This window comes from Harmonia axyridis, chromosome 5, assembly GCF_914767665.1.
Source record: "Harmonia axyridis chromosome 5, icHarAxyr1.1, whole genome shotgun sequence".
Lineage (NCBI taxonomy): Eukaryota > Metazoa > Arthropoda > Insecta > Coleoptera > Coccinellidae > Harmonia > Harmonia axyridis.
The window spans coordinates 5,446,624-5,468,937 of record NC_059505.1 but is presented as its reverse complement, the minus strand read 5'-3'; the positions used below and the strand labels follow the sequence as shown (position 1 = coordinate 5,468,937).

At 34.9% G+C, this 22,314-nt stretch overlaps 1 protein-coding gene across 1 annotated transcript in view; it reads right to left on the bottom strand.

Moving 5' to 3' along the window:
• LOC123679797 (fringe glycosyltransferase) overlaps nucleotides 1-22,314 on the bottom strand; it is a 159,064-nt gene that overhangs the window by 119,374 nt on the left and 17,376 nt on the right. The window contains exons 3-4 of the mRNA XM_045617287.1: nucleotides 14,814-14,862; nucleotides 7,732-7,834 (exon numbers count right to left, since the gene is read on the bottom strand). Of these exons, the coding sequence (XP_045473243.1) occupies nucleotides 7,732-7,834; nucleotides 14,814-14,862 (152 nt within the window). The remainder of the gene's footprint in view (nucleotides 1-7,731; nucleotides 7,835-14,813; nucleotides 14,863-22,314) is intronic.

The window sequence follows — 22,314 nt, the reverse complement described above, 5'->3', positions numbered from 1 at the left end:
AGCCCAAAGCTGCCGTACGGAGAGTGCTGCCCATAGCACCCCATAAAGAACCAGCTAGTTTTTGAAGGATTTTCTTCCTCGACTTCAATTTCAAACGTAAATTTTCCAAGCGGACCTTGAAATTCGAAAAAGAATCAAATTTAACTCTAAGATATTTGGGAGTATGATTATGATTCGAGACGTAATTACTGAATTTCAATTTTCTAAATTTTTCTTGATTATTCAAATGAATAACACGAAATTCATATTTTATTTGTATTAGGGCATAAATGCCATCAAGAAAATAGTTTTCCCTAATGTTTAAAGCTTCATTTAAATTATTTCCAATAATTACGAAATCAAAATGACGAAACATAAGAGCAATATCATGGGCATAGATGGATTTCTTAGATCAGGTAGCAGGGATGCCAGACTCATGCAAAATGAAGATCGTTCTACTAAAACATTGGTTCTGCGATTTTCGAATTTTGGGAGTATAAAGTCAAATATATAAAAATAGTCCTCGTACATATACAGGGTGTTCCTAAATTGAAGGTACAAAGGAAAATTATCCTTGGATAATTGAAAAAAAAAGAAAAACAACAAAGCCTTTTGTCAAATTTGTTTCCAGCGGAATATACATTCCCCAAAACGTATTCAATAAAATTTCCAAGGCATGTGGTAGGCAATTCTCCAGAAATCGTAAACAAAATTTCTAATTTGCTTTCCATAACGCGACAGCGATATTTTGTTATCAGTGCATGCGTTAAGGGTTGTACATAACCATGAAAAAATCATTAGCGCAATACAAAACGATCCACACCCATAGAACTTTTCCGATGTTACTACCCCCTTTCACTCGCAATCATGCAGTCGTGGAATCGTAAAACGAAACATTTTTTTCCACAACGCGCAATTACGAAAGCAAACGCTGAACATTCTCGAGGGTCAGAGTTCACAGCTATACGCGAGTTACCAAAACTTCTTTAGTCTTTAGATTCCGTCACCTTTTTGTTTGGTCTTTTTCGGCCCAACTCGCATTTCTGTAATGATACGACAAATGCGAACAAAGAGATCAAAGAAATCATTTCCATCCCTCGACTGAAAAATGAACGGTTTCAAGTCGTGTGGGAGTGAAAAATCTATTTTTTACGACTGCTATGGAATATCGCCTTCATATTGTCATTTTCTTGCGTTCGAAACGAAATATTCTGCTTGATATACTCCGAAAAACCAATACTAAATGATTAAAGCCTGTGCCGAATCATATACTAACTGACAAAGAAACTGCAACACCCGAAAAGAGCTGTTTAATTTTCAATTGTTTTTGTAAAAACATAGATAGTATACCAAAGAGTTTGAATTTGGAGAAAAAAATCGTGAAGATTTATTCATGTAAACAATTTTTGTTACTTGAATATTGTAGACGTTTTTTGCAAGTTTTTTAAATTTTACAACGAACCAGCTGTTCGAGGTGGTCCAAAGTCAAAGGCAGTGTATTTTCTATTTCAAGTATTTCAAGGCAACATTTGTCCAAGAGAAAGCTTTGCTCGAAGCAGGTGCTGTCCTTAAAAAAAGCCTTGAGAGATCAGTTCAAAAATTAGTACGCTTTGTTTTGCGCTAGAGATCATCGATTGATATGAGGTTTTCACTATTATTCATTTCAAAGAGATCGTCATTGCGGAAAGTCCTTATTCATCAATTTTTTGTTATGGAAAAAAAATATATGAATTTTTATTGAAGAATAAATAATATAAGCATGATATAATTTTCCGAACAATCATTAATATTTTTATGAAATTTCACATAAAAATATTATACAAAAAGTTTGGTCACAGGGTGAAGATGCGGTTTTTCTAAAATTAAAAACAAAGACTTAAAAACGCATTTTGAATTCTTACATGCATGTGGTTGAAAAGGACTTTAAATCCTTGATATTATTTCACTCATCATGAAAAGTGATGGGATCCGAAAACACTGAGGAGGGAGGCGAAGTTGAACTTTGGCATATCACAAGAAAGCCACGTTGTATAAACCCCTCTTAAGATCTAAGTCTTTGTGAAATATCCAATTCCCAAGATCGACAGGAGATCGGCAACTTGGGTTTTCGTCAACATTACGGGCTACAGAAGCAATATTCTCACCTGTTTTGAGCGCGAACTCGATTCCTCACATCATCAAATTGTCCAAACAGCTCAAATTTTTCCACTAGTTTCACTATTGCCAATCGAGAAGGAGCTGTACAACGACCCAAACATGCTTTTGTTGAGTGAACTGTGACTGCAAAATTTCCACCATTTCTGTGGTGAACTTTAAAAATTTCGATGCTTTGTTGAAGCGTGTATCGTTTCACTTTTAGTAATGGCGTAGTTTCTACATGTCAAATGTCAAAACATGGCAGCTTCAAAAGTGACAGCTGTCCAGATAACGAGCTATTCAAAATTAATCCTCTTATTGGAAAACCCTATTCCTATTCTCCATTCGTTTAAAGACTATTTGTTATATCCCAAAATGGAGTCTCTCAGAAATAGCTCAATTCTTCCTGGGTCACGGCTAAACTAAATAGGCATACCTATTATATACCATTCAAAAGACCGGGGTTCATCTTGGAACTATTCCGCATTACAAAGTTGCTTTTTGTTCCTTCTCTCTTGTCAGTTTTTCATCAAAGCCCATTTGTAATTCAAATATTTTGGCGTCGTATGCAGATGTGCTGCCGCTTACAACTGTCCCTCTAGAATCTAGATCTAGCGGGCGTTTCTTCACGTTCGGTTACCTTTTGCATAATAATCAAATAATTTGAATCAATATGGAACACCTGAGACTAGGCGACGATGTCGGGTCGTTGTTTCATTCTGAGATCACAGGATTTTTGTTGATAATATGAATGATTATACAAAAGTATAATTAATTGTTAATTTGAGTAATTTTGAGTTTTGATGTTAGCCAAAAATAGACCAGTTATTAAGAAGATAATTGTTCTATTATGTTTGATCAAACTCTTGATTTTATTGGAATATAGAGTTTGAATAAATAGATGAATTCTTCTTCTTTACATTTGAAAGAATTCGAATTTGGGTTGAAGCCTTTGGATACGTCCTGTGAGGTAGACTTATACAACCAGTGTTATCTGAATTTTAATTTGTTTTCTTTCTTGAACTACGAATAATTGAAAAGCTCACCATAAAATTAAAAATGAAATAAAATCCGTATAAAAACACATGCAAGGATAAAATATTACAACCGTTTGAAGGATGGCAATACGCTAGTCGTCTTGGTAGTCGAGTAATTAGTCAAATTTAATTACCCATTATAAGGATGAAATTGATACCTACCATAATGTTTTTCATAACTGCATTACAATACAATTTTTTCAGTATTCAATGTTTGAGCTTGAAAAACGAATCTTATTTTGCTTTCCTATGGGATATTTAGTAATTTTGAATTAATAAATAATTGAAATAATTTGATTTTATTCAATCTTTGCAGCTTTTTCTTTCGCTTTGAGGATTATGCAGCGTGTTACCAAATAAGTGCGAAAGGAAATTTGGCGTTCGGGGTGGACTTCTTCTAACGTCTTCAACAAAAGTCTTGTCGGTGATCTCTCAGAAAAAGTTCTAGGTTTCAATCTTCCTAGGAAAATTTGGTGTATTTTGAATCGACTTAGAACTGGTCATGGTCGTTATAATAGTACCCTCTTCAAATGGCATTCTATTGATAGCCCACTATGTGAGTGTGGTGTATAAGAGACCATTGACCACTTGGTGAATGATTGTCCGATTTATAAATTTCATGATGGTTTCCATGCTATCCATTCAGTTTCAGATTCTTTTTTAGAATGGGTAGTTAACTTCAAATCGACATAATGAAAACTAATATTTAGTATTCCTTTCTGCTTCTTTTTTTTTTGTTTTAGGATCCAATTGGAAATTATAGAGTCGTCAACCGAAAAGAGAGGATAAAGAAAATTTTGTTTTGGTTGAAGAGGAAGTCCTTCAATATAAATTATGTCAGCTTATTCTGTAAACGTTTACACAAACCAGTCACTACACCGATACGGGGAGACAGAGTTTTTGCTGAGGTTTTTATCTGTTCTCTTGTATCATACGTTGAAATGTATGATGCCCCGTTACATTTCCTCTGCTAATACTGAGATTTATCGACACATATGCTTGATTGTTTGAAATTAATATTTTGTATTGCTCTTTCTCAAAAGAATATATATATATATATATATATATATATATATATATAGTGCGAAAGTTTTCAGATGGAGAATCTTTGTTGGAAATTGAAGAGAGTTTTTCACTCTTTCAAGGAAACAAAAGTTTTCGGACTTCTTTTACTTTCAACAGAATAGACTCGACAGAAAACGTTTGTTTAATTATTTAAAAGATTGGCTCCCGGAGCATAGCCCACCTTTTTAATAATCTGAAATATTCTACGAGATAGAAGGAAATAATGAATCATAGTGTGAATTTCGAAAATTTCCAGGATTTAAAGAAATGTTCCCTCATTCGATGAAAAACCTCAATTTCTAAGTTACGATGCTGATATTATAGTTTTCCCAATAAACGAAACGAAAATGTTCCCCAATATTTTCCATCCCACCTCAACATAAAACGAGGTGGAATACCTCAGCGGCGTACTGAAAATTTGATGAATCCATCTCGGCAAAAGACCATAAACTTCAATTTTCACGATAGAGCTCTTTTCTTCAATTTGCCAGTATCAGTCCTCATTTTGCCGAATTGTTTCCCGGGCATCTCCCAGGCAAGAAAAAGACAATCAGCCCCGGAATAGAGAGCGTCAAAGGTATGGAAACAGGGAGAGCGCTCGCGGAAAATGCCTGCGAGAAGGTCGTTTTCTACGATGACGTCAGGAAAAATTCCATTCGTCATATTTTATGCGGTCCCATTTCACGTTATTGAAATTGTGCCAAGGTGGGGAAACTTTGTCTGGATATTTGAGAAAGTACATTCCGTAAGAAGCCCCCAATGTATATCCTTCCATCCGTGGGAGTTTTATTTGAATACGGAAAACGGGACACAACAATAAGGGAACAGGCTCGGAAGAGAAATTTTATATCTCGAACTTATATCTATTGAAATATACTAACTGACAAAGAAACTGCAACACCCAGAAGGATTTCAACTTTGGATCACCTACGTCAACTCCACCACTATCGAATGTAACTTCAATTCATTATCAAAATCATTTCGTGGACTTTTTTATGCTGAAACTGACTAATTCTTCGGTTTTTTTGACCACATTTGAAGTCAATAGACCACTTTTTAACCGTTGTTGGTAAATTGTCTGAATAACACTTGTCAAGGCATTGTTTTGCTTGGACAATAGTTTTCCCAGCTAAAAATAGTATTTATCTACTCCTATTGAATTATATATTAATTATTCAACTGCTTTTGAGCAATTAATAGTATCTTTAAACGAACAGCGTGAGTTATAATAACTCACTTCTATAACTCACTATAATAAATCGGAACAAATGGATACGTACTTCTATACTTCTCTGGTTCTATTCGATTGGCCGAAAGGGAACATTCCATTATTGTTATTGAGGGGAGGAATGTCCGAGGGAATGTCACTTTAATAATTTTGAAGTTTTCAAATTAAGTTGATATTTAATTATTGTGAACATTTTTCTGAAAACGATCAATTCAGATAGTGAAAATGAAATATTATATGCATTTCCAAAAGACAATCAGTTAATGTAAACATACAGAATTACTTGCCCGAAAAAGCTATAAAGGAGTTTACAAAAATTCTCAAGATTAGTGTAGCAGTAAGAATATTAAGTCATCGTTGACAGGGAATGTTTTTTGGTATATTTTAGAGAACTTAGCACTAAATATAAAGCATCGTCTCTATGGACTTTCTACTCCATGCTAAGAAGCACACTCAATATGAATAATGGAAGCAATATAGATAATTTAAAATTACTTAATTTCTTAAACGTCAATCATAGAAACTAAAAAGGAAAAATTTTTATTGCTTGGTCAAAATTTACACTTAATTTTATCAATAAACAAATTGACCGCAGATAATTGTGATTGGTGACAAGTTTCCATATCTTTTGTATTCGGGATCGAGCACAAATCCCTTACTTTCCGTTCCTTCTATCTATATTCTAAGTCTGTATTTGTTTCTTAATATTTATTAAGTATAATATTAAATAAATAAAGTATATTATTCAACTTGCAGTAATGGTCATAACTCACTTGATGAATAACAGCACTCGCCTGTGGCTCGTGCTGCAAACTTCATCTGCGTAAGTTATGACCTACATTACCGCTCGTTGAATAATATACTATTAATTTATCGATACAAGAAACTCGTTTTTATCCATTTCTCAAACAACAACAAATGTAGCCTTCAATATCTTGATCTAGACTTAATTCTATGATCATAAATTTCGACAAGCATCTTCTGAAGCTGTTACTAACGAGAAAAAAGTGAACCAAATATGCCCCAGGCCCGGGACGTGGTAACTAGGGCTGCAACCGAAACCGAACCGAACTACCAATTCCGGCCGATTCGGCTGCTCGGCCGGAATTCCGGCCTAGGCCGAATTCCAATTCGATTCGGCCGAATTTTTCCAAGTGAAAATTGAAAGAAAAACAGGAGATAATTTTGATAATTTATTTGCATAATAAAAATAAAAAGTCTTCTAGAAATATGATATATCAATCCTAAATATCACAGATTAAAAAATAAAAGTCTTCTAGAAAAGGAACGTAATTCATAATTATCACAGCTGAAAACATAAAAAATACTCTTCACGAAAACATAACATAATTCATAATTAATAACATCAGGATGAAAAAAAAATATTTCTGATTCTATAGAGTAGTCAAATAAAACAATTAAACATTTTCATGAATGAACACTATTTTTTCGGCCATTTCGGGATCCAACGAACTTCTCGTATCTTCGAAAATGTTCCTCATTTCTGAGAATAAGCGTTCGCTTGGAACACTTGTTCCAGGGCATAAAAAAAATTTCGGTACAAGTTTGAAAATGTAAGGAAAGTTTTTATTCTGTGTCTTCCAAAATTCGAGAGGACACGAATTCCGATCTAAAATGGGTTTTTGGAGGTATTCACCAATTTCATCCGTGATGGATTTTTTAACATCACAGTTTTTGTTTTCTTTAGAGGAATTGGCAATGTCTTCAAAGCATTGCCATAAAGTTGAAGTCTCGTTACTGGCCTTCTTTTTTTTTATTAATGGTTCGTCATCTGAGTTATTCGTTTCCGAATCGCTTTCTCCAGTAAGTCTACTTATAGAAGTTATTTCCTTGATCACAATGGAAATAATTGATTTTTTTTCCGATGTGTTAAAAAACACATTTTTATATCTCTGGTCGATGAAGGTAGCTATGGAATAGTTTTTATTAAAAACTAGATTTTTGCAACGCTCCTCTAGTCCTTTTTCTGAAGCTTCTTTGAAGGAGTTTCGATCTGCGATCCGGCCAACGGTTCGGTTTGTGATTCGGCCTACAAATTCGGTTCGGTCCGGCCAATACAGCCGGATCGCAAAATTCGGTTCGGTTTGAAAATGGCGTTTCGTGCACCCCTAGTGGTAACTAACTGATTGTGAAAAAAAAATTGAAAACCATTAAAAAACTCATTAAGTTACATTCCGAATAGACATTTGAACGGCCTGTCAAATGACAGGAAAAGCAATTGAACGATGCGACTAATCTTTTTGTGTACACTCAAAAATTACTCACTTTTTATCCGTCTCGATGAATGTATCGAACTCCACAGACATCTTGCAACAGAGGGCCTTCCGGCTGTGTGAAGAGGAGCAGTTAGTGTTGATCATGTGACCATCTGGAAAAGCAAAAACAAATAGTAGATGAGCTTCCCATCCTCAGAAGTCCAGAAGAGAGACAATTCATCTCCATATCTGGCTTTAAGCGAGTTTAAACAAATATTTACGTCTTGGGGTATGAGCATAAACTACAAACATATGCTTAGGGAACAAGTACCAGACGGCCTCCTGTATTCCGTTCCGTGTTTTTCGAGTCAAGTTCGGTGAACAAAGGCGTAGAACAAGGGGGAGTAATCGAAAAAAGTTTTTTGATGACATTGTTTACTCATATCCATTATGTGAGAAAAAGAGGTTTGATAATCAAATTACTCCAAATAATTTTTTTTATTACCAATTCGATTGTTTTCATCTTATACTGGGTGTTCCAGAATTGGAGTTATGAAGGAAAATGAGAGGTTTCTTGGATAATACTCTCTATTAGAGTGAAGTCACACACCGCCATTTTGGTTCTCCTGTCAGTGTTCGGAATCCAAACAAATAAATTGTCATTCAAATTAGTACGGTGTCGTTGAAGGAATTGGTTTATTTTCATAAATAAGAGTATTTGAGGAACGATTTCAGTATTAATTGATAGACAGAAGGAACGAGGTTAATACCAGTAATTTATCAAAATAAGCCAATTTCTTCGAGACAACGTACTAACTAACAATTTGTTTGTTTGGATTCCGAACACTGACAGAAGAACTAAAATGGCGGTGTGTGACGTCATCACCAATAGAGCGTATTTCAAAAATAAAATGGCCCATAAACTTGAGCCCCGAAACGTTTTGTTTCCGAGATACAGGGTGTGGTCCTACTTTTTTGTGATGCTTCACCAGTTTATCTTATTAATCTTCGCTACAGAGTTGCTGAATAAGTACCAAAACTTATAATTAATTTATTTATCACAGCTACCTAACTGGATCTTCATAATAATTTGGATTTTCCTAAGAATTACTATAAAGAGCTGTTTTTTTCTCGAAATTGATTGCAGATACGGCAAAACTTCAACAAATCAAAAAGTGTAGTGCTGAATCAGAGTTTCTTTTTAAATTTGTCTAAACTACTAGTGGTTCACAAAAAAATTATTCTGGAGGAAAGAACCAGGCACTCTTCCAGAAAAAATCAGCCTGTAAATTTGCATTCAAAATTAGGTTATCACATGATTGAAAATGATTATTATTGGTTCATTTTATGGAGAAATTTTCATTCTTCGTCTTTGCGAGATTTCTAAAATTTTATATTTCGAAAATCTTTGGGGGTAATTACCCCCAGTACCCCCCCATTTCTACGCCCTTGCATATGTTCCGTGTTTTTCGAGTCAAGTGTTGGGAAAAATAATTAATTTGTAACACCGAGGGGCCATGTCGGAATGGCTGGTTTACAGCGGAGAACGTTCAAACTTCGGCTTCTGTTAATTAAATTTTTATGATAAAACGTTTAAAAGCCTGCGTGGGAGTCGTATAGAATAATGGTTTTGCAATATACGGATGTTAATTAAAGGTGCCATTGGGTCGATTTCCTCATTTATTTACATCCAGAGTTAATCCGTGCAACTTTACAACAATATGAATATTAAGTTGTTTCGGGAAGTTTGACTAAGAGTAGAGTTTCGCAAAGCTTCAATTGTTCATAAAATCACCGGCTGTTTCATTCGAATCAGTTTATTTAAAATAGATGTTTCTATCAAATTTTGACTGTATCAGTGTAGATCGGGAGTTTTTGAGATATTGTGGCAATTTAATGATATGAAAAATCGAAATTATGTGCGTCGTTCAAGAACAACTAGAGTTATAGCTGCTAGAGGTCGCAGTCTTAACGAGGTCTTATGAACTAGGCATTTTTTTTTAGAGAGGTGATCAGAATTGCCCACCAAGATCTTGTGGTTTGACATCTTCAGACTTTTTCGTTTGGTGCCAATGCTTCACAATCGAATCAAGACCGTAAAGATGGAATTCGTGGAGTTATCGAGGACATGCAGCCGAAAATTTGCGAATTGGTCATGGGAAATTTCATGAAAATGATATAGTGCTGCAATCGTAGACGTGGCGGCCACTTGTCTGATATCGTTTTCCATCTATATGAGATTTCATTCTGATAATAAAAGAAAAATGAGCATTTGTTGAGTTAAATCAATGAATATAATTATGAAGAGGAACGTAAGCTGTTGACGATGGAAAAAGATATCAGTCAAATGGCCGCCACGGCTACGGTTGCAGCACTACATATTGGAATATTCCTTTGTAGTATTCGTAGAATAAATTTTCTATCCAAATCAAAACAATTAACAGCAATTAACAATCAAATCGAATGCGAGTATAGAACACACTTGTTATCCAATTCGGATGAGATCCTCTTTCATTCTTTTTTTCTTCGGCCACACGTCAAGCATTATCCCATTGATGCCATTTTCCCAAGAGGTCATTAATACCACAGCCGTATGTCAGAGAGTCCGGTCGTGTGCGGCGATCCTTAGCGACTTACGTATGCGGCGAACGAAGCGTGTCCGAAGTAAAGTAACACCTGCACGAGATAGCATCGATACCGTGTACCTACTACCAGTCCAGAGAACCTAACAATAAGAGGATAAATGCTGCCAAGGAAACAACAGGAAACGCTCTCTGCTTCGTTTCTTTTTTCCTTATGACGGACTGGAATGGTTGTTAATTACGTCCGACCCTTCAGAGTTCAGACTACCCACTCCTTGGAATTCCCGGCTTTTATTCTAGGTTACGAAGCGTGAAATCTCGCGAAATTGGTTTGTCTATGATAACGACAGAAATATCTATTTTGGGAGGTTGGTTTTTCTGCATAGGCGTACAACTTTGCTTCAGCCGTTTTTTTTTCCGAAATTCGAGGCATTATTTTAAAAAACTGGTTAGACATTTATGATTCAAAGTATTGTCCATAGCTGGCCGCTACTTTCTCCCATCTTTCTGGACATCTAGAGAATACTGCGAGTGAGGTAGGACTTCCCATTTCAACGTTCCTAAATATGTCTTGACCACTTTCGCAACATGGGGTCGAGCATTGTCATGCTGTAAAATCACTTTATCATGGATCTCGATGTATTGAGGCCGTTTGTCTTTCAATGGTCGGCTCAAACGTATTTATTATGTTCGATAACGATCGAGTGTGATTGTTTCAATCGGTTTTAACATCTCATAATACACTACGCCGAGCTGGTCCCACTAAATTCTGGGCATGATCTTGAAACCGAAAATATTCGGTTTAGCCGTCGACGTGGAAGCATGGCCGAGATATCCCCATGATTTTCTGCGCTTGGGATTATCGTAATGAACCCATTTTTCGTCTCCAGTTACAAAGCGATTCAGAAATCTTTTCCGTTTTTGCCTAGCAAGCTGCTGTTCACAAGAAAACAAACGCCTTTCAACATCTATCGGCTTCAACTCGTACGGCACCCAATTTCCTTGTTTCTAAACCATTCCCATGACTTTCAGGCGTATTGAAATTGCTTGTTGCGTCACTCTCAATGATCCTGCTATATTTGGTTGCTTTTGACACGAGTCTTGATCAAGTAATGCCTCCAATTCTGCATCTTCGAAAACCTTCTCCCTTCCAACGCCATGCTGGTCTTCGACCTCAAAATCACCGTTATTGAATTGTTGAAACCACTCTCGGCACGTTCATTCACTTATAGCAGCCTCATCATAGGTATTTGAGAGCATTCGATGAGCCAAGGGCGCAGATTTCATCATAGTAAAGCAGAAAATTAAAACCTCCCGCAAATGACTAAGCTGTTATGGCTCGTAAGCTGTTATGTTTGATCGAGAATATTTTTATAATGCAGACACACATCGACTAATATTTCGATGGCGTTATGTTTACAAATACCTAAGCTTATTGTATGACATCTACGATCTATTTATTTCGACTACGACTTACAGCTATAGTCATCTATTGCAAAAGGGCGGAAGCAAAGTTGTTCATCTAATGTAAAATATAAAATATGTAAAATGTGCAGAATCTCGTTCCACATGTACGATGCCGTCAAAAATAAATTTTAACGGCGAAGTACACACAACGCGAAATTAATTCTACAATACCGCCTGAATAATGCGGCATATGAAGCCCGGATTAATGAAATGGAAGCCTCTGGTTCTCACCATTTCGCATTCGGCGCGAAATACTGATGAACGTCGGCGATACTGGCCTGCCGGCGGTTCATAACGCATAATGAAAATTACAGCGCCTTTGCCAGCGCGTACGTATTCATCCGACGGACCTCTTTGTACGGTCTTGAACGTGTCGTTGTGCCGCAGATTATATCGCTGAAAGATACGCGACGCGCGGGATTCATCCAGTGTGATCTATGATGCCAGGCGAATTTGCATTTTTCTTCTTTCGGCGAGTTTTCCATGCCCGGGCTATCGTTATTCATTTTTTTTCCACGGAACTGAGTCTTCAGAGGCGGCGTAAATTTATAAAGACCTGGATGCTGCATCGATTATGAATATTTATAGCGCTCTGGCCTTATGGGTCTGAGAGGTTTTTTGGTTTCGCGTGGAGATTCGATGCGGGTAAAAACGATTTCGTATCGTTTTTGAAGATAGTTCGTGCTGAGTAAGATATGGCTGATTCGTTGAACTGGTTTTGTGGCAATTGTGGCTCTTGAAAATCAAAAGATCGTTAATTCAGAGTAATATAAAACCATTTATTTGCCTGAAATTCGCGGTAAATTGAGAGAAACAAACCCAAAACGACGAATCATCTTGTATCATGACAATGCGAGCTCACACACATCAAATGCAACGAATGAAAATTTGGACACACAGAAAATCAAATTAATATATCATCCGCCTTACAGCCCCGACTCGACACCGAATGACTTCTTCCTCTTCCCAGAAATTAAAAATCAACTTCGTGGACTACGATTTTCATTGCCCGAAGATGCGGTTGAGGCTTTCAAAACGCATGTTTTAGAACTACCATCTTCTGACTCGAAAATATTTCGAAAATGCAGTGAAAATATTTCGAATCAAATCGCTCGTTTATTTTTCTATTTCAATACATAAATTGTAACCCTCCTACAAGTATCAAAATTATGTTCAGATGCTATTCTGACTCATAATCAATATCATGAATTAGCTACATTATTTCCTCGATTATTTCTTCCATATACGTAATATAATTTATTCAATTCAATCGTTATCTAAAACAAAGAAATGTTCAGACTTTAGTTTCCAATTGTGCAAACCGTGGAGCAGATAGCATCATACTTTACAATCCTTTTATTCAGAAATATTCGAATAATAATTTTTTTACGAGTGAAATAATTCCTGTTTTATCCGTCCTATCACTGAAATATTCTCTAAATGGATAAATGGAATGTGCCGTTTGAATGTAAGTGTTGAGAGAGGTAAAGTGAAAAGGTAATTCAATCGCTTTCATTACGTAAATACATTGTTTGAATTGGAATTGAATATATTGTAACATGTTCATTATTTCGTATTCATGATCTCAAATATTGTTGGCATTCATTATCCAGCCATTCCTCTATAATCAAATAAAGGTATGAAATATGTAAATACTTCGTTTTGTAGCTATAACGTCGAGTACATTATGTTTATGTTTATAGTTAGCTTGAATAAAGTAAAGTCCGTAAAGTATGGAACAAATTCATTTTTAGCTAAACAGACCATTTTCAGAAATAATCCTGGAACACGTCGTTTTGATTTTAATTTACCGTATTTTGAAATAATAATCTAATATACAGGGTGATTTACTTTCGAATAATGACGTCACCGTCATTTTTTTAAATGGAACACCCATTTTGTCTCAATTTTCGGATTACTCTAGCTGAGCTGATTCCAAAAATGTATCACATTTTGATTCCAATTGGTACAGGGTGGATAAAAATACAATAGTTTTGTGTATGCTCATAAAGTAACGCGTAACATTCTTTATTAGTTAAATAAACTATATTATCAAAAATAATTATTGTCTAGCGGCAATTGATTTGAATGTAACACTCTGTAGCTTGTTACATTTTTAGATTAATAAAAATGTATTAAAATAGGAAATAATTTCTTTCATAGTCTGTCTGCTAGACCACAAGTACCAAACATGTTTGGAAACAGCTCATTTTTATTAATCAAAAAATGTAACAAACTACAGGGTGTTACATTCAAACCAATTGCCGCTATAGACAATAAGTATTTTTGATAATATTGTTTATTTAACTAATAAAGAAGGTTTCGCGTTACTTTATGAGCACACACAAAACTATTGTATTTTTGTCCACCCTGTACCAATTGGAATCAACATGTGATACATTTTTGGAATTAGCTATGCTAGAGTAATCCGAAAATTGAGACAAAATGATGGTGTTCCATTTAAAAAAAATACGGTGACGTCATTACTCGAAGGCAATTCACCCTGTATATTAGATTATTATTTCAAAATACGGTAAATTGAAATAAAAAATCGAAGTGTTTCAGGATTATTTCTCAGAATGGTCTGTTTAGATAAAAATGAATTTGTTCCATACTTTTCTCTAATTCTGTGGTTATTCCGTTCATTCTTCCACATCTTGTAGAACAAAATCGTGCGAGAATATATCAGAAACGCACAGTTTTCATGGTTATATTTTATTATTCTATGTTGGCACTCCGAACTTTCCGCTACGGCTTTATCTGTCAATTCATCAAATTGCCTTAAAGAAATCAGTTCTGCCAACCAACATTTTTCAATGAAAAAATCACTAAATTATATTTATGGAAATATTTCATTAATTTCAATGAAAATGCAATGAATTAGAGAAAATAATGTATAATACTCGTACAGAAGGCTCATTCTACCACTCGTTCATTCCAAAACTCGCCACTTCGTGGCTCGTTTTTGAATTTTGAACTCGTGGAAGAATACCAATGCCTTCCGCACTTGTATTATAAATAACTATACAGACACTGTGTATGAATGAATTTTATAACATTAGTAGGTAAGATATAATAAACAAAGTCTCTAATTTTTACTTACTCGTCATTTTCTGGAAGTCATAGTCGTTAGTGTCGGTGAAAAACCATGTCTGAAACAAAAATGCAAATGAGAATTTGTGAAACAAAAAAACGAAATATTTTAGATTGCAGATAAAAATTGTTTAAAATTTCGTCGATTTTGCTTCAGTGTGGACGAAAATTGGTTTCAAGTTCTAATTAGTTCAATGGATTATTTTTAGAAGATTGAATCATTTGATAATTTTTAATGACAGTCTTTGGCATTATAAAACGCTGGTTATTCTCTCTTAAATGTGAACGCAGTTTAATTAGGCCACGTCCAATTAAGACTAATTAACACGTTCCATTCTGGACGTGACCAAGATGTTGTTTTCATTATGAACGTCCTTTGTAATGTAAGTTATTATTATTCAGTACATTTCCTCATTCACGGGAGTTCGCAATATTTTTTTGGTAGAATATAAGGAGACAAAATGAAAACAACATAAATTTTACAAAAAGGTTTGTTATTTCTTCTACCTAAGAAATATCTGATTTAATTTCGCAAAGCACGGCAAATTTAACATATTTTTTGTATTAATATTCGAAGGATAATTAATAATGGATAATTATGGATTTTTCGTAAAAAACTTTATTTTAATCAAACAAATCGCAGTTAATAATGTTAACAATCCATTAGTTATCGATAAAATTTCAACAAACAAAGAAAGAATTAAAAAAAAGTACAACATGCTCTAACATAAAAGATAATATCCATAAGACCAATCACAATATATTTTAAATGATTTGGAAATTTTTATAAAAAACCACGAAGATAAAAGTAAGAAGGAAAATAAATCCAGAGTCTACAATTTGATTTGCAATGATTGCCTTATGGTTTACATTGGACAAACAGGAATATAATAATAACCCTTCAGTTCCAACAGGTATATTACCCAATTAAAGGAAATTAAAAATGAAGACAAATAATTAATCATCCAATAATAAATATCCTAAAACAAAATCATTGAAGAAGAAGATACATGAAAAACGAAGGAGTTATACTGATAATGGCACATAAAAGTACAAGATTAACACTATTAGATTCTCTCGATATAAACACAATATTATGACAGAACAAATAAATGTTAACTCGTCTCCTTTATTGAATATCTTTTGATAGTTTTCAAATCACAGGCGGCAAATGTCCAATGTAAAGTTTAATAGATCCTTTTTAGTTTTCGAAGATTTTTCGATTAACATTCAAATTTAGAAACCTATATAAGTTGGTCTCGAGATGTTTTTTGAAATTTAAGATAAGCTAATCTGACGAAGCCACAGAACATTTAAATTAGTCGAAATTAATTTTGTCTTATTTCATTTTTTATTTTAAACCATTCCCAAACATAAACTGTTAACATTTCAAGAGAGGTCGAAGAATTTCAGAGGGTTATCTCTCAGAGATAATAAATTAAAATTTGGCAAAAATTCTAACTTTGCAAGGTTTTATCCAAAGACTATTTGGTTCGAATTTCAAAAACACAAAAATTTGTATTAATTTTTTTTTCAGTTTAATTACTTCAAATTGTATTTTTTGGAGGAATAGAAAGATTAATTTTTCGAATTTTGTTGAAAATACTAAACGCAAAACACTGAAAATTCAAAATCAAAAATGGTTCTTCCTCTCAAAGAAAAACACTGATAGTTCGATGTACAGTAGGTAGTGATAAATAACCCAAATCTTCTACCGTACCAAATTTCCTAATTGAAACAAGAACATGCTGGATACCCGCTTTGTATAAATCATAAAACCACTTGTTCAAATGCACCGCCGTCTGGATCCTCTTGAAATAAAAAAAAGGGGGCCATATGCAAACGAGTAAGACGCCTCTGGGAGCGCACTTAATATATTTCATCACTTGTTCAGGAAGGTTCAGACAGTGGTGGGTAATTGATAGGGCTTCTAGACTGAAGGAACGCTACCAATTTCGGGGGATGCGTGACAGTTTTCGGATGCTACATGACGTGCTTGGCCAAAACTGTTTCAACCCTCGGTTGAAAGGACACTTTTAAAAATGTACGAGAGGGAATATATGTTTATCAATCGGGGTAGATATGTTGGGAAAGTACCTAAGCTTTTGACCTTAGATTCCCCGGAACGAATCTATACAGGCTGTTCCTCGTAGACTAATAATAGTATGGAAAAATCTTTTTTCAGAAGATGTTTTTTCATACATAGCGGTTGAATTGTAAAAGGTGTTTTTTTTAGAGCTATAGAACTTTAAATTGTAATAAGACAACGATGGATTATTCGATTGACATGAATTTTATTTATCCACATTTGTGGCCATATATCGGCAATAACACGGCGAATGTTGTCTTCCAAATGGTCAAGGGTTTGTGGCTTATCCGCATAGACCAATGACTTTACATAGCCCCACAGAAAGTAGTCTAGCGGAATTAAATCACAAGATCTTGGAGGCCAATTCACAGGTACAAAACGTGAAATTAGGCGTTCACCAAACGTGTCTTTCAATAAATCGATTGTGGCACGAGCTGTGTGACATGTTGCTCCGTCTTGTTGGAACCACAGCTCCTGGACATCATGGTTGTTCAATTCAGGAATGAAAAAGTTCGTAATCATGGCTCTGTACCGATCGTTTTTGAAGAAGTACGGACCAATGATTCCACCAGCCCATAAAACGCACCAAACAGTCAGTTTTTCTGGATGTAACGGTTTGTCGACATACACTTGAGGATTAGCTTCACTCCAAATGCGGCAGTTTTGTTTGTTGACGTAGCCATGCAATCAGAAGTGCGCTTCATCGCTAAACAAAATTCGCTAATGAAAATCGGGAACAACGGCAATCTCATTTTGCACTATTTGCAAGCGTTGTTCAGGCATGAGTCTATTCATGATGAATTGCCAAACCAAACTGAGAATAAATCACTTGACAGCTGTTAATTCGGTCGCCATCTTGAACAGTAATGCCAACTTAAAGTTATATACCTCGAAAAAAAACACCCTTTATAATCAAAAAATCAAATTCGTTCAGAATCGAATACGAATTCCGAAATGAATTGTTATTTACATCAGCATCTCATAAGTAAGGACGTTCAAGTCATTCGTTTCATATGAGAAATTTTCTTAAAATGAAATTTAAATATGAGCATGTATTTAAGTAACACCTCGTATACAGGGTCATTTACAAAAGGTTTATAATTAAGCGTTTCTGAAAACCAAGTGAAATTCAGTTCTGACAATTGGCATAAAATAGTTTCGGCACGTGTACTTTTGTGCTGAAATATTTTTTTGTTATTCAACTTCCGGTTAGACCGGAAGTTGTACATCATTTTCTATTCGAATGAAAGACCCTCTATTTTTCTTATAGATCGTATTGCTTGATGAATTGGTCTTCTACATTGTTCAAAAATTTTTGTTCATATTAGGATATTAGGTTCTTTCAAAAATTTGGACAGGTCGTATCATCAACTCAGGGAGAATTTCCTACTGACGTATATTTTGACCCATTTTGTAAGGTAATATAAAAAATTACCCAAAATATTGCTTCAATATTGGATACATTATGCAGGTTGATCAAAATATTTTTGAAAATTCGTCTTGTGAATCTACGTTAGAAAAGCAAACCAAAATCGTGTCACATAATATACAAATTTACAAAATAAATAGGTTTTAAGTAATTAAAATCGATTTAATAGGTACATGTTCAAAAATAAAATTTTCAGCAATCATTCAAATGTTGAAACTATGTTCTGGATAATCTTTCATATTACCTCACAAATCTGTTATAATCGGTCGTTTTCTGAATGTTATTTTATTTTTTATTTTTTAATTCGACTGATTAAGAAGATAAAATTGAAGCAATAAAATTATGTAACAAATAAAAAACATATTTCAACTCCGAAAACCTGATAATATGGTGTTTTAAGCTTCAACAAGAAAAAATTTCTGTATTTGTAAGAAAATCAACCTCCGTTCAAAATTTTCACGTCTAACACGTGAATAATCTATAAATATAATATAAATCATAGTAAAGTAATACACTTGGAGCATTGAGAATATCTTCACCATAGAATATAAACATTGTGAAAATCAACAATTGGAAGTAAACATTCCTTTTCATATTGTATTTGTTACAATAGTGCAACTTTATCGCAATATCCAGTCAAAAGCTCTTTCTTGCACTAGTGTGGGAATAGTTATTTATAATACAAGTGCAGAAGGCATTGATATTCTTCCACGAGTTCAAAATTCAAAAACGAGCCACGAAGTGGCGAGTTTTGGAATGAACGAGTGGTAGAATGAGCCTTCTGTACGAGTATTATACATTATTTTCTCTAATTCATTGCATTTTCATTGAAATTAATGAAATATTTCCATAAATATAATTTAGTGATTTTTGCATTGAAAAATGTTGGTTGGCAGAACTAATTTCTTTAAGGCAATTTGATGAATTGACAGATAAAGCCGTAGCGGAAAGTTCGGAGTGCCAACATAGAATAATAAAATATAACCATGAAAACTGTGCGTTTCTGATATATTCTCGCACGATTTTGTTCTACAAGATGTGGAAGAATGAACGGAATAACCACAGAATTAGAGAAAGTAAATATATGCTCGACTAGTTTATAATGAAACAATAAACATGAGATAAATCCACCTGTTTAGTTGTATTTGTTTGGATAAAACTTATACAGGATGTATAGAACTTATTAAATAGATATGAAAGTTATGTCTAGGTTTCTATAGGGCCGTAAAGTATTCAGATTATGCTCAAGGGCGCAATGTACTCAATAATGACATTGTTAACTACGCAATAAAGTCAAAATAACAATCTGTTTTAAAAATTTCAAGATAAACCTAACCTAAACATAAATATCGTTGATTGACTTTTGAATTAAAAAATGTTGGTTGTCGGAAGTGTTTTTGTATCAAAAATTTGACAGAGTTTCGAGTACCAACATAATTATAATAATGAAATATAACCATGATATCTGTGTGAATCTGAGATATTCCCGCAAAATTTCCTTCTACAATATATAGCAGGATAAACGAATTTGCCACAGAATTAGAGAAATAACTACCAAATATTTCCCCAAGGCACTCACAATTTGGAAAATTAACGTTACGCCAATTGTGCTCAATTAACAACTTCAAAAATCAGTGTTCCACTCATTCCAAAATCGAATATACGAATTAATATCAATAAACAAGTGTTAACCTTCCACATTTATGTGCCCCTATGCCAGTCTAGCCCGGCTCTATCAGAATTTCTTGCTTATTAACCGAGAAACGTAATATTTGCTTGGTAATCGGGCCTATATAGAGACTTAGACGACCTAAACCGCGCCTTTTGTCAAAGAAGTAAACGTAAACCGGCCCGCATTTTAAGATATCATATTTCCTCCTAATCTTTGTTTATCTGTAGCTGCAGGGGGAACTCACCCCTATGCGTGGGGACTGTGCGACGAGATACCAGACACCTACCTCGATAGAGTCGCGGTCGAGGAATTTGCCTAATGGTTTTCGATGATGGGTCCCCGAGTAAATAAATTTCGAGCTCTTGCGGTATTTCGAATTCTTGCGGTCTGGACGTGCGACACTGCCGAGCCTAGATGAATTCGTTTACGATCAAATCGTTGACACGAATAGATAGATGATCCTGGCGTTGGTATTCTCGTTTTTATTATACTTTGTGAGAAAAGAACCGAGAATTGGTCAGAAAATCGTTAAATATGTAGGTATAATTATTTATTGAAATTAGTTTTTTTACAATAGTGTACGAAAAGCAACATTACGAACATATTAGGTGTACAACTTTGCTCCCGCCGTTTTGCAATAGATCGCTATAGCGGTAAGTGGTAAGTGGTAGTCGAAATAAATAGATCGTAGATGTCATACAATAAGCTTAGGTATTTGTAAACATAACGCCATCGAAATATAAGTCGATTTGGTCTGCATCATAAAGTTATTCTCGATTAAACATGTAAGCTTACGAGCCAAATTCTCGTCATTTGCGGTAGGTTTCAATTTTCTGCTTTAATATGAAAAAATCTGCGGCTGAGGCTCATCGAATGCTCTCAAATACCTATGGTGAGGCCGCTATTAGTGAAAAAACGTGCCGAGAGTTGTTTCAACGCTTCAAGAACGGTGATTTGACGTCGAAGATCGGCATGGCGGTGGAAGAGAGAAGGTTTTCGAAGATTCAGAATTGGAGGCATTACTTGATCAAGACTCGTGTCAAACGCAACAAGAATATGCAGGATCATTCGAAGTGATGCAACAAACCATTTCAAAACGCCTAAAAGTCATGGGAATGATTCAGAAACAAAGAAATTAGGTGCCGTACGAGTTGAAGCCGAAATATGTTAAAAGGCGTTTGTTTGCTTGTGAACAGCTGCTTGCAAGGCGAAGACGGATCAGATTTCTACGTACTCACTATAATCTCAAGCGCAGAAAATCATGGGGATATCTTAGCCATGCTTCCACGTCGACGGCCAAACCGAATACTCACGGTTCCAAGGCCATGCTCAGTATTTGGTGGGACCAGCTCGGCGTTGTGTATTATGAGTTGTTAAAACCGACTGAAACAATCAAAGGCGATCCTTATCGAACGCAATTTGCGTTTGTGACTAGCATTTAAAGACAAACTCTCCCAATACAACCTGAGACATGATAAAGTAATTGTACAGCATGACAATGCTCGACCCCATGTTGCGAATGTGGTCAAGACATACTTGGAAACATATTCTCCCTCGGACTATCACTTGTTTCGATCAATGGCATACCCTGGTTGACTAGCATTTCCAGTCTTATGAAGAAATAAAAAATTGGATCGATTCGTGGGTCGCTTCAAAAGATAATCAGTTTTTTTCATCTCGGGTTCGTACGCTGCCCGAAAAATGGGAGAAAATAGTGGCCAACGATGGACAATACTTTGAATCATGAAAATATAACCAGTTTTTTACAAAAAAGCCTCGAATTTCGGAAAAAAAACAACGGAAGCAAAGTTGAAAGCCTATGTAACTATCTAACAATAGTCTATACTTTTTCTACGTTCGTGAATGGCTCGTAAACTTTCATAAAATTGAAATTAAAGCGCTCAAGTCGAATTGATTCATTTCAAAATGGTCTTCGGTGACAGTTTATTGTATTTCCTGCATTTCCATAGTAACGACTTTTCAAAGACCCGATTTCATTGGGCTATAACTCTGCGGAATTATTCGGCACAGTCTGATGAAATGTGGAAATCATTCTGCAGCACGCCTTTTAACCGTTTACTATTACTCGTAATACTACATGGTTTATGGGCATAACATGCGGAATCATTTGTTTTGAATGCGAATACCTAAATGATAATATAAAGGTGATATTTCATGGCAGTTGATGCTCAACACGTTCAAAACGCACCATAACCCCCAGTAGCATAAAAAACAATTTTTTTCTCAAACGTACAATAACCGCAATAACGTCTTATTTTGACCAACAGAATCATAGAATATTTCTACTTTTCAACGATGAA